This window comes from Nymphaea colorata, chromosome 11 (assembly GCF_008831285.2).
Source record: "Nymphaea colorata isolate Beijing-Zhang1983 chromosome 11, ASM883128v2, whole genome shotgun sequence".
Classification (NCBI taxonomy): domain Eukaryota; kingdom Viridiplantae; phylum Streptophyta; class Magnoliopsida; order Nymphaeales; family Nymphaeaceae; genus Nymphaea; species Nymphaea colorata.
In genome coordinates, this window is record NC_045148.1 from 5,984,987 (window position 1) to 5,997,800 (window position 12,814).

The window sequence follows — 12,814 nt, forward strand, 5'->3', positions numbered from 1 at the left end:
TGACTTGAACTCACTTCTCAAAATTCAATTGGAACTCAACTCATTCAAATATATGCTCGAAATGTTAGACGAGTCAAGTTCAAGTTCAAAGAACTCAACTCATTTAAATTCGACTCGGTTGGCTACATAATAAATGTTGACTTATAATGAAAAAATAGGTAAATGAATAGTTAAATAAGTAACAGTTAAGTTAATTGAGTTAAACAAGTCAAAAGAAACAATACATGCTTAACATAAAACGAGTTAAACGAATTGAGTTCGAGCTCGATGTTGTATTGTCAAGTTGAGCTAGAGCTTGTTCTATCGAGTTTGACTCGAGTTTCAATCAAGTTCAAGCTCGAGTATTCTAAGTCCAGTCGAGCTCCAGCTGGCCTAACTCGAACTCAACTCAGCTCATGTGCAAGCCTAGAGGCAGGTCAGTTTCTGATTGAAGCATACATCTTTTCAAATTTTATAAAACTTGAAAGTTTTGAAATTTCATGAACTTGTTCTATCAAGCTCGACTCAAGTTCAAGTCAGGTCAAGCTCAAGTACCCTGAGTCGACTCGAGCTCAAGCTGGCCCAACTCGGCTCGACTTGGCTCATGTGCAACCAAGAGGTAGGTCAGTTGCTGGTTGAAACGTATGTCTTTTCAAATTTTATAGAACTTTAAGGTTTTGAAATTTCACGAGCATATTTTATCGAGCTGGACTACAGTTGGAGTCGAGTTCAAGCTCAAGCTTTCAAGGACTTGGGGCCAGCCCGTCCCAACGCTCAGCCTTACCCTTAAGGATGATTTACAAACACTTGTATTTGGTGGAATCCACCATCACATAATCGGAGGGGAGACTATTCATCTCCTTGACCCCACCTGTGTATCCTTGCTCGATTATGGAGGACAACTCAAGTTGGTTTTATCCAAGATTTGCTTATATTTATGGGATAACTTTATATATATATATATATATATATATATATATATATATATATATATATATATATATATATATATGTGTGTGTGTGCCTGGATAACTCATGCACCAAACGTAGTGGCAGAGATTGGCCTATGGGTCCAACTTATCTAATCGTGTAAACTCGAATCCAATGGGGAAGCCCCAAAAAAAATTCAAGAGGGTCGGTTCATATTTTTGGTATGTTTTTTAGGTTGCGTTTGATTACCATGGATCTAAGATCAGCGGTTTTCAAATCCGACTCCTCCCCCCCCATCCGATTGCAAAACCATGTATTTTACATTGAAGTGTAGATTTGAAATCCAAGTTGGGGGTAGTGCTGAATATATAGATTGATACAACTGGAGATTTCAGCTATCGTGGATTTGAGATTCCCTCAGATCTGAGATTCGTGAGGAATCAAACACAACTTTACTTCTTCTTTTGTGGTGTTGGAGTGGGAGGACTATTCACATCTTTTCATAGATTCTAACCAATGTAAGTATTTTTTTTTTTTAAAAAAATAATCAATGTATGTATTAAAATCTTTGAAAAATCTAAGAGGGCCCTTATGTGCCCCATTGGCCACCCTTTGGCTCTGCTCTGCCACTACAACAATCTCAATCAAACTAGTTCAATTTGGTCAAGAATATAGAATTCTAGTATAGGCTTTGATTTTGAATCAGGTCCCTTAAATTCTACCGGAATTCGAATCCAAGTTCTACAAAATAGGATTTTCCTACTCCCTTTATTCATCTTATGCAAGTGAGGTCCATATTTGATTTAAAAAATGTAGGTTCCAATTTGGTCCTTATACAAAGCATACATGTGTTTGGAAATATAGAGATGTGAAAAATTAAGGTCTATGCTTTTCTTATGTTGTCCTCTTAGTTACTGTCACATTTAATTATATTCAAGGGAAAAAAAAGATGGCTTGGACTTAAGAAGTTGTGAGAAATCACATAATTCACCGGATTTATAGGGGTGGGCATCGGGCCAGGTCAGCCCGTCGGGCCCGCAGCACGGGCTCGGGCCCGGCCCGTTTGTGCAACGAAGTCATCGCCGTCCGACGGTCCAAGCAGCGAAGTCACAGCCACAAAAAGTTTTTTTGGAGATCCTATCGTCGCCATCAGAGATGCTGTCGTTGCCCTTGCGATCTTGCCGTCGCCGTCCTTGTCCAGGATGCAGATGGTGTGCCAGGAGTGCCGGCCTTCATGTCGCCAGAGGAGGAGGAGGGGTTGGAGGGGGAGGGGGAGGAGGAGGGGGAGGAGACGGAGGGCGAGCAGGCCGGATCGGGCTGGGCCGGGCCGACCCAGGCTGCGTCATCTGGCCCGGGCCTAGCCCAAAACCCGGTTTTTCCAACCCGACTTGGCCGGGTACCCGATGGCGGCCCAAGCCTACAGATTTGGCTTCCAACGATTTCCTTTTTAAATATAAAAGACTACTGAAAAAAGTTTGATGTTTGGGCAAATAGTAAATCATTATTCAACCAGTAAAAGTTAATTATAGGTACTCAACTTTTGAGAATAATTTTCAAAAAACTACGTTTGGACAGAACAAGGACATTAAGTTTTTGTATAAAATTATAGAAGTATTCATAGGAAAACCACTCCTTCTGTTTGAGAGAACTAATTTTGCAATTTTATATCACAGTAGTTTTTGATGGACGCAGAAGAAGTCGAGGGATAAATTATTCTTAAAAGTTGAGTTGTGAATTGTTATTTGCTCAAATGGTATGTACTTTTTCGTAAATTTCTCAATATAAATATCTATATTTGGTTGCCATGAGTATATATATATATCCAAATAAGTATATATAAATGAGTATATATATATATATATATATCCAAATGAGTATCCAAAGTCACCTATCACACGCATAAAGGTTCTCGGTTCCATTATAATGGATGGTTGAAAAAAAAAAACAAATGGAAAAATGTGGTTTTATCTCACTCACACTTTTTTCTCATTGATCTTTTCAATGGCCTGATTGTTCAAAAGATCTTCATGGGTGAGCTGAACAGCCAAAGGTAAACTGATTATATATATATATAATTTTTTGTGACCACAATCATTTTTCAAACTCTCTCACCTGATTTTTTTTTTTTTTAATTTTTTCTTTTCGTAGCTATTTTCTTCCAAGCAAAAGGATATGAGTAGGAACTGGTAGGTCGTTTCTATCTATTTTAAATTTTCGAAACATCAATTCTGTGACCTTGGCCGCTTTTCTGTTCCATTTTGGTTTCAATTTTCAAATGAATTACAAGCTCGTCTCAAACCGTGACATCGATAAAGACACGGAAAAAGAGGTTGCTAGCAGGGCCCGACTGGAGGACCCACTAGAAAACAACATCATCCACTGCTTCCATCCTCGGGGCACGATAATCGAGGCCTCAGTGCAGGAGAGGCACTCCCCCTCTCTTTAAATCCTCATCTTCCGTCGCCCTCTCCCTCAACCTTCATCTCTTCCTCTCTACTGTTAATGGGGAAGATCATGAAGCACCTCTCACTCTCGTTCTTCTCCTTCCTATTTTTCTCTCTGTGCTTCCAGCAATGCTCGGCTGCCCACGATGACCCGCAGGCGGCCGGGCCGGATTCCGGCCGTTTCGACACCGGAGGGCTGCACAGGGGCAGCTTCCCCAAGGGTTTCGTCTTCGGGACGGCGACGTCGGCTTACCAGGTGGAGGGCATGGCCGACAAAGACGGCAGAGGCCCCAGCATCTGGGACGTCTTCGTCAAAAAGCCAGGTGAATGAAATCTCTCACCCTCTCGATTTCTCTTTCAGTTTTTGCTCCGTTTCTGAGAAGGGCGTAGTGATCCAGAAGGATGTGACATTTTTAAAATAGTTTTTCCAGTGTTGTTACTCGTGTTCATCTGCGTTTTCTGCAAGAAAACCACTATTTTAAAAAGTAATAGGAAGATGAAACGCTGCTTATTTGATACTCATCTTCTTTGAAAGAAAGTGTTGTTTATTTATTTTGTTTTACTGAGTGTGGTTGTGCTCAGGGATCGTTGCTGGGGGCGCCACGGGAGAGGTGTCCGTGGACCAGTACCATCGCTACAAGGTAAAACGTCCATCACTCCCTGTAGTCTTTTAGTTTATCTTCAATTTAACGTTTATTTTATCGTTTTAATGCCGAGTCTGGTAAGACTCGTCTCTCAGGTCTGCAGTTGGTTGTACTGGTAGTTTTCGTGACTATTAATTTTTCGTACAAATAATTATTAAAGGGAATAGAGTAATTATATATTCACGTAGAAGCAACCATGAGCCGAAAACACGAAAAAAGGAAGGAGGACTTCGTGAGAGAATCTCTCCTTGTTTGCTTGGCTGTAAAGTATCGTCATGACTCTTGAAAATATCGCGATATTTTGTTTTATCCGGGCGCGCTCCCTGGTCTCCGTCCTGCTGGGGAAGGAGCCGGCAGTCACGTGGCCGCGTACTAGTGACGTCATCATTTACTGTGTGGTCCCCACCAGCGACAGCACGGAGAATTTTATCTTTTTCCCCGTTTGTAAATTTCTTGTGGGGTTGTTTCCCCCCGGTGCGTCACTGAGACTTGGAAAAAATTTTCTCTAGACCTTTTTCTCATGTTTTTCTTGGAAAACTTGGACTGGAGAAAACAGGGAGAAATTATTTGCAGCTAAGGTGATCCGAGATCTCAGAGTGTATTTGTTGAAAAGTGGTCACCAAGATCTCATATATATATATATATATATATATATATAGTGACATCGAACACTCTCTATTCCGTCTTAAATCCAAATCCACCGTATTAAATATGTAACTTGAATTTAAGATAATGCACACTTTTTAATGCACTACAAACACTATCTTAAATTTCTAGATCTCAAATTTTTAGATGACCATAGATTGTCTGTACAACATGGATTTAAGACTTAAGTGCTTGCATTTTTAATTTATCGATCTCAAATGAAACCACTGTCATCATTACTCATAAACTATAGGATAGTGAAGATCGATCTTAATTCAACGATTGCTTCTCGAATGTACAGTTTTATTATAACGTTGGTTGCAAGGATATGCCTGGAATCAGCCCGTTTGCTTCGGATATGTGGAGAATCGAATCCAATGTCATGACTCACTGAACAGTGACACCTGTCAGCGTCTGACTATTTAAAAAATATTTTAAGTTTATTCTTATGTATTTTTTCTATTTATTTAATTTTTAAACATTTTTGATGATTCATAACCGATTCACTCACAAAACCATCCATTAGTCCTTTTCCGAGCTTTTCAAATCAGAAACTGGAAAACACAATCACATATTTGAAATTTTGAGGTTTTGGCCATAAATTGAGGATTTCGAATTCACAGTCGTAAAATCTGATGTTTGTTGTTGGTCCCATACACATGGGATCTTAGAACAATCTTAGATATGATATCGAGTCTATCAAACACGCCGCCCTAAAGGAATGCTCCCCTATCAATAAATTCATTCCAAGCTTGCATACAAAAGAACATGATAACTTCTATTTAACTTTGTATTTTGGTCAAAGTTGTACTGCTAGAAAACCGTCTTCCATTCTTGTCATTTTCCATCAATTTGTACGTCCTTGTGTTCCTTTGTTAATAACAAGGCAGAACTTTGGTAGTATTATTATTAGAAGGTGCCAAAAATGAGAGTGTATACTATCAATAAAAAATAATAAAATGAGGCAGACTATTGAGCGAAAATGACAAATTTTTGGAAGCATGTGAAACGACCCTCAAGTCATCTCCCTTGTTCTTTTCCCAAGTTCATATTTAAAATGTCATGTCACTAAAAAAAAGAAAAAAAAAAAAGACATCGATATAATGCATGAAAAGCCACAAATTTATTTTTTGAAAAATGATTTTAAGTATGGTGTCCTAAACGGTAAGGATGTCTGGCTAGTCTGGTTTGGTCTAAAAATGACTAAATATTTATCTTGATTCATTACATTCAATAGACTAATACATGTTCTATTAGTTGCAACCGTTTTACCTCCTTACTACTAAAAAAATCGATATTTTTCTGCTCATTTGTTGGCCTTCGGCATAATATCAATGTGTCGTATTAACCCTTTTTTTTTTTTTGTTCTTTTTTATGTGAACAGGAAGATGTGGACATAATGGTCAAGCTTAACATGGATGCTTACAGATTCTCCATATCTTGGTCCCGGATATTTCCAGGCAATCACATTTGATACTTTGATCTCTTTCTCTTTACTTTTTTAGTAGGATTAAACATGTAATGTGGTCTGCACTATGAGGGTTTGTGTTACGAAACCTATGGTCGCTGCCACGACTCAATGTTTTGCTTTCCTGGATCTTAGAAGGATCCCAAAGTGTGTTCTGTGAACCTCGGAGGCAAGGGCAATGGAAAAATGATAGGACACCCTGAAATAAAGGGTGAAAAAAAGAGAGAAAAAACAAGCCTGATGTGGGTCCTTGACCTCCTCCTTTCAGATCCCCTACCATCTGACCAGTGGCAGAGCCACATATAGACTAGTGTGGGCAGTTGCCTACACCAGCCCCTCAATTTTCCTTCATTTTTTGCATTAAGGTCTTTTACTATTCATTTTGTTATATATGTAAATGCCACTTCAAATATAAAAATATGTGAATTAGTGCCTCTCTGGATAATTTTTCTTTCTCTGCCAGTGCATCCCACGTCAAATTTGATGCATGAATTATATATAAGGATCTCAAATCCCATTTTTGTGGGTGACACGTAAAAGGGATCTCAGATCAGACCCAGATCTTAAATCCTAGGCTATCAAACACATCCTTAGTTAATAATATTGTTAATCAAGTCACTAAAATTCCATTTGCGCCTACAATGTTTCGTATATATATAACTGAAGACTTACAAATCCTTCAGGACAAAAGAACAGCTATCTTTTGTTCAAAACATAATTTAGATCTCAAATGCATAGTTAGCAAACTCATCAATCCAATTTGCGAGTCGCTTGAGTCGGCTAGGTTTGTCCATTTATTAGGATCCACTAGAGTGGGCTAGGATAATCAATTAATTATATGTTCTTTTTTAGTCTTGCATTGATGAAAGTTAAAGTTTGTTACTTCGTGAATAATTTCAATATGGTGATGGTTTTAAAGCGGTTTTTTATGGCATTATAACCTTCTACTTTTGTTACTACATTCTTCCTTGGTTGCCAGGAAAACACTTAATTGATGAATGTCCTGTTTCATAACGCAGAGGGAGCGGGCAGAGTGAACCAAAAGGGTGTGGATTATTACAACAGGTTGATCGATTACATGCTGGAGAAAGGTGAAGGCAGCATTAATCCTTCTCTTCTCTTCCTTCTGTTACTGCCAGTACTTTCTAACTTGATGAGAAAACCCTTCGTTTTTCAGGGATCACCCCATATGCAAACCTCTACCACTACGACCTTCCCGACGCCTTGGAGCAGAAATACAAAGGACTGCTTAGCCGCAGAGTCGTGTAAGTTACATAAATCTGTGTTTTGCCTTTTAATACATTGAGTTGGAGTCTTACTAACATCCGTGGCTGTTCTTGCATATGCATTTTTTTCCTTGTCTGAATTGTCGACAATACCTTCAGGTTTTCCCCATGATTGAACTTAAAATTTTAGCAGGTAAGATGCATCTTTACGCATGACCTTATTAAGCCCAGCTTGCCAATCCCCAAGGGGGTTGGCCAATGGTCGGGGTGGGGGCCTAGAGACGGCCAGTTCCCGTTTCAAATTCCCATGGCATCAACACTCTGTGCTTCAAAAAGAGAGCTATTGACGTGCAAGCTGAAGCACGGCATGGCGGCACACTGAGGCACCAAAAAAACACCCTGTATCCTGGGGAGATAAGGGGTTGGATAGTTGGGGCTTCGGCCTTCTTCTGGGTGGTGGGAAACCCCACTCACCCAGAAAACCAGCTTGCCAAAGTTGCTTAATTTCAAACACTAAAGTGGTGTAATTGTGACTAAATATGTCAATATAGTGCTAACTTGAAAATGAGGTGCAATAATATCATGGATTTACAAGGAACAGATTGGATAACTGCTATGCATGTTAAGTTCTTTGTGACATAATATGCAGAAGCACACATATTGAAGCTTTTCTGTGAAAAATTTTAACAAGTTAGATGTACCTTTGGGCATGACCTTGTTAAACCCAGCTTGCCAACGTTGCTTAATTTCAGATAGTAAAGCGGTTTTCTGTAAGAAGTATGCCCATCATGTTGTCAATTCTTCATTTCAGGAAGGACTTTGCAGATTATGCAGATTTTTGCTTTAAGACTTTTGGAGACAGAGTGAAGAACTGGATGACTTTCAATGAGCCCAGGGTTGTTGCTGCTCTTGGCTATGACAATGGCTTCTTTGCACCAGCAAGGTGCTCCCGGCCTAACGGCAACTGCACAGCAGGAGACTCCACTACTGAACCATACATTGTTGCACATAATCTGATTCTCTCTCATGCAGCGGCAGTTGAAAGATATCGGACTAAGTATCAGGTCCATCTTTGCAAACAGCAGCCTTATCTTGTCCATGAAGAGGCTAATTTAATTTATGCATTGTTATAGATATCGTTCTCGGGTTTTTAACGGCGAGATTTTTATTGGAGATTTTTTTTCAAAGTTTTCTTATTGGAAAACTCTTGTGAAAAATTGTGAAAACTTTGGAAAATGCAAAATTTGCAAAAAATTAGGTAAAAGTAAAATAAATCAGAAATTAATAAGAAAACATAAGTAAAACTAGATAAAAGTGAAAACAAATGTTTAATGATGATAAAATAATTTACAAGATCAAATTTGAATACATGATGATATTAATTCTTAAAAAGAAAAAAATTGAAAAATGAGAAAAAACGTGAAAATAATGCTGCAAAAAACGCATGAATTCTTTTCTATTTTCTTGTTTTTTCCCTTAATATTTTGTTATTTTCAAAAATATTGCAATATCAGTGCACAGGTTTTTCTCTATCCTCAATCCTCAACTCAGTATCAATGTTATGTTTACAGGCAACTCAGAAAGGCAGGATTGGCATTCTTCTAGACTTTGTGTGGTATGAACCTCTCACTAATTCGAAGGCCGACCAGTTCGCTGCCCAACGAGCAAGGGACTTCCACATTGGTTGGTGAGTACCATCAATAACTTGATTAAGCTTCCATAATTAGAGCTGCTGTTGCAGGTTTGTGCTTGGCATTTGCAAGCTGCAGTTAACCAGATTAACATCTTACCATTGTCTTGAACTGAAACAAAAATCAGGTTTCTTCATCCCATCGTGTATGGCGAATACCCAAAAACAATGCAGAACATCGTTGGAAAACGCCTTCCAAAGTTCAGCGGCCAAGAAGTTAAGATGGTAAAGGGGTCCATCGATTTCCTTGGTGTCAACCAGTATACTGCTTACTACATGTATAATCAGGTTCAGAGCAGCCAGAAACCAGTAGGCTACCAGAACGATTGGCATGATGGTTTTGCTTGTACGTATTTGCTGCACCGGACCTCTTTTCTATCATGTCACAGTCTTATTTCCCAGTTTTATATTCATCGATCACTTTGAATAATGTAATCTTTGCATATGAATTAATGGTTCTATTTCGATCCTTGACAGATGCACGCCATGGGGTGCCTATTGGACCAAGGGTAAGGAACTCGTGACTTCAATTTTACTAGCAATATCTAGCAACATGCAATCTGGAAAAGAAACTAATGTATAACTTGATTAATGCTTGATTGATCAGGCAAACTCATATTGGCTCTACATTGTGCCATGGGGTATCAACAAGGCCGTGACATATGTCAAAGAACGTTATGGAAATCCAACCATGATTCTATCTGAAAATGGTGAGTGATTCTCTAACACAAGAGTTGATCCGTTTCATCTTTTTGTTATTAGTTCTAATGAATGTAATCATGCATATATATATATATATATATATCAATTTTAACATCACTTTTCACTACAATAACAGCTGTGTCAATTAAGAGATTGGAGCTAGCACCTCAATGCTTAGAGTCCAATCCCAGGGTGTTCTCTGCTGCATAATTTGGTAGAGCTCTTCCTAGCACATGCATGTTAACTTATAAGCTAAGTCACATAAGTAGAGCAGTTTTGCCCAAGCACCAGTACTGGTACGGCGGTATGGCACTGATACATTTGGATTGGTTTTGGGTCGGAAACGATCCAAAATACAACTTTTTATTTTGTTTGGAGTTCTAAACATTGTCTTCATGATGTATTGGGTATGAATTTCATCTTAAATTTGTACTTTTGTGAAATTTTGTATATACATATATATGAACTTGTGTAGATATATCTTGTTCAAACATAATTTTTCTTTTTGGATAAATATCCGCATACCCAAATTTTCTAGAGTTGCGATACTACAACCACCTTCTCCGTACTCAAACCCAAACCCATACCTGTACCTGTGTGCTTAGCTTATAAGATAAATTTAGTGATGTGTTCATGTTCTTGCAATGAACATAAACCTGATAGCACACATGATTTTCTTCTGGGTTATTTATGATTAACGATGACTGAAGGAAGAATTTGATATGCAGGAATGGACCAACCTGGAAATGTTACTCTCCCGGGTGGATTGCATGACACATTAAGGATAAATTACTACAAGAGCTACCTCATTGAACTAAAGAAAGCGATCGACAATGGAGCTAATGTGGTCGGATACTTTGCATGGTCTCTGCTTGACAACTTCGAGTGGAGATTGGGCTACACCTCGAGGTTTGGCTTGGTCTATGTGGACTTCTCGAACCTAAAGAGGTACCCGAAGATGTCGGCTTATTGGTTTCAGGAGATGCTTCGACGTGATCGGAAGAACTAGACATTGGCCTGATTCCAAGACTTGGGCCAACTTCTGATCCCCAGTAATAGTAGTAGCCGCAGTAGAACTAGCTCCAGTAGCAGCATGCTGCCAGCTGAACTGCAGAAATCGGCAATTTTCTTTGAGTTTCAGTCTTTGAATTTGTTTGTTGTGTCCCTTATAGATAGTGGTATCGAAGACTATATATGAAGTTATAGTGTTTTTGCTTTCACTTTCGCATGATAACATATATCTGAAGTTGCAGGCAGTAAGGGTCTTAAGATTAGGCTCTCTTAGTTTTGGTTTCACTTTCGCCAAATAACATCAGCAAGGGTTTCAAAACTACATCCTAAAACCTGCATAGTTTTTGCTTTCATTTTTGCACAAATGTCATGTTTAAGGGATCATTTGGCAGTTGGAACACTATGTAAGTGTTTTATAAATTTGCACCAAAGATTAGGGTAGATTCATCAAACAACTAGAACAAGGTGTCCATGAATCTGCTCAAATATTTGGGGTAGATTCATGGCACACTCACAAGCTGTTCCATTTGCCGAACGCCTCCTAAAGTTTACCATCTATTTTGTCTATTTATTGTCTGTGATTTTGTCTAGTACTAACAACCATAATGAATTCCTTTTGAAACACAACATAATGAAAATTATTTGTGCTGCAAAACTTTTAACATGAACCATTCAGCTTAATAAAAACTCCCTCTCATCAAAGGTGAAAATTCCTTAGAGAGAGAGAGAGAGAGAGAGAGAGAGAAAGAGAGAGAATAATTGTTCCACTTAACCTCCGTAATGGTACTTTTAATTTCAAACTCATCATTCTTCAATACCAACAATATAACACTCTCTAACATTTGAACTGAGGACGTGGATATAACATGGCACTGTTGCGTTGCAAAATCACCTAAAGTATTGCTAGCTAGGTAGTAGTAAATTGTTAAAGACAAAATCAACAGGTTGCTTTTAATAAAAAGAAAGAAAGAAAAATCAAGTTAACGGCCAGCTAGAGAGGTGCCCCTCCTCTGGCCAAAATCAATACAAATGTATCCAATTGAGGTGAAATGTTTTTAGTCACCCATGCCTTGTGGATTGGATTCATTAGAAGTCCGATGATCGATAGACTTGTTCCATATGATTTGGCGAAAGGCTTTCTAATACTCTTTCATAAGACTACTTCACTTAGAAATTTTGACAGTTTTTTGTTCTTCAGGATTGAATAATTTATGTCCTCATGCACTCTGTCCAAACTGATCATATGTTAGATTACTAAATTACTTTTAGTAAGTATTTTTAGTGGGTCTAGTTTTTGTCTCTTACGAAAGTAGTCTGGTATTTACCAATCAGAGAGAGAGAAAGAGAGAGAGATTCGTTGGTGCTACATACATCATAAATGCTAACTAGAAAATGAATAATTTTGGTCTCTTACCAAAGTATCAATCAGATCTCTCTCTCTCTCTCTTTCTCTGTGTGTTTGTGATAGTGAAGTGTAAGCTTATTGTGGATGGAAAATCTAGACGCCCGGTCATGCAGGACTATGAACAGTTAAGGGTGGGCATCGGTCTGACCCAGTTCGGTTGTGACAAGTCTGGCCTGGACTCGGGCTCGATACCCGAAACCTTGGCCTGGTTCGGCTTGATTCTAATAAAAAAATTATTTTTATAAAAATATAAAATATTTTTTTTATATATTATTAATAAAAAATAATTCTAAAGCACCGGGCCTGGGTCCAGCTGATCTAGGCTGGCCCATCAGGCCCGGACACCGGCGGCGCGGCCCGACGCCCACCCTTATGAATAGTCAGTTCTTCAACTGGGTACATGGTGCAAGTGGTGTTAACGAGAGGAGAGGTGTAATTTATCGATGATGCAGCAAAGATGCAAAAAGGCAAGCTGACGGTAAAAAAAAAAGATCAATTCCTGAACTTTAGTAGAATTTCTTAACCTAAGGATGGGCGTCGGGCGAGGGCCATCGGCCTTTTAGGCCTTTAGCAAGGGTCGAGCCATGCCTGGGCCAAGAAAATGGTCATGGGTCAGGCCGGATACCATCTTGGGTTGGGCAGAGCTCAGGTCCAAGCCCAGGTTGAACCA

At 38.9% G+C, this 12,814-nt stretch overlaps 1 protein-coding gene across 1 annotated transcript; it reads left to right on the plus strand.

Annotated features, from left to right (window-relative positions):
* The first annotated feature begins 3,285 nt into the window (after positions 1–3,285).
* On the plus strand, positions 3,286–10,948 carry LOC116264888 (beta-glucosidase 44-like). Its single transcript, XM_031645332.2, has 11 exons — positions 3,286–3,676; positions 3,936–3,994; positions 6,027–6,102; positions 7,130–7,201; positions 7,288–7,375; positions 8,148–8,400; positions 8,908–9,023; positions 9,155–9,372; positions 9,504–9,535; positions 9,634–9,736; positions 10,457–10,948. Exons 1-11 carry the CDS (start codon positions 3,412–3,414, stop codon positions 10,735–10,737), a joined length of 1,563 nt encoding a protein of 520 aa, XP_031501192.1. The 5' UTR covers positions 3,286–3,411; the 3' UTR covers positions 10,738–10,948.
* Positions 10,949–12,814: the final 1,866 nt, after the last annotated feature.

Bases quoted from the DNA above. Each gene is read 5' to 3' on its own strand.
- LOC116264888 (XM_031645332.2), top strand. From the start codon at position 3,412: ATGGGGAAGATCATGAAGCACCTCTCACTCTCGTTCTTCTCCTTCCTA. The intron at 7,202-7,287 runs GTGAAGGCAGCA...TTCGTTTTTCAG, and splicing joins CGATTACATGCTGGAGAAAG to GGATCACCCCATATGCAAAC. The intron at 8,401-8,907 runs GTCCATCTTTGC...TTATGTTTACAG, and splicing joins GATATCGGACTAAGTATCAG to GCAACTCAGAAAGGCAGGAT.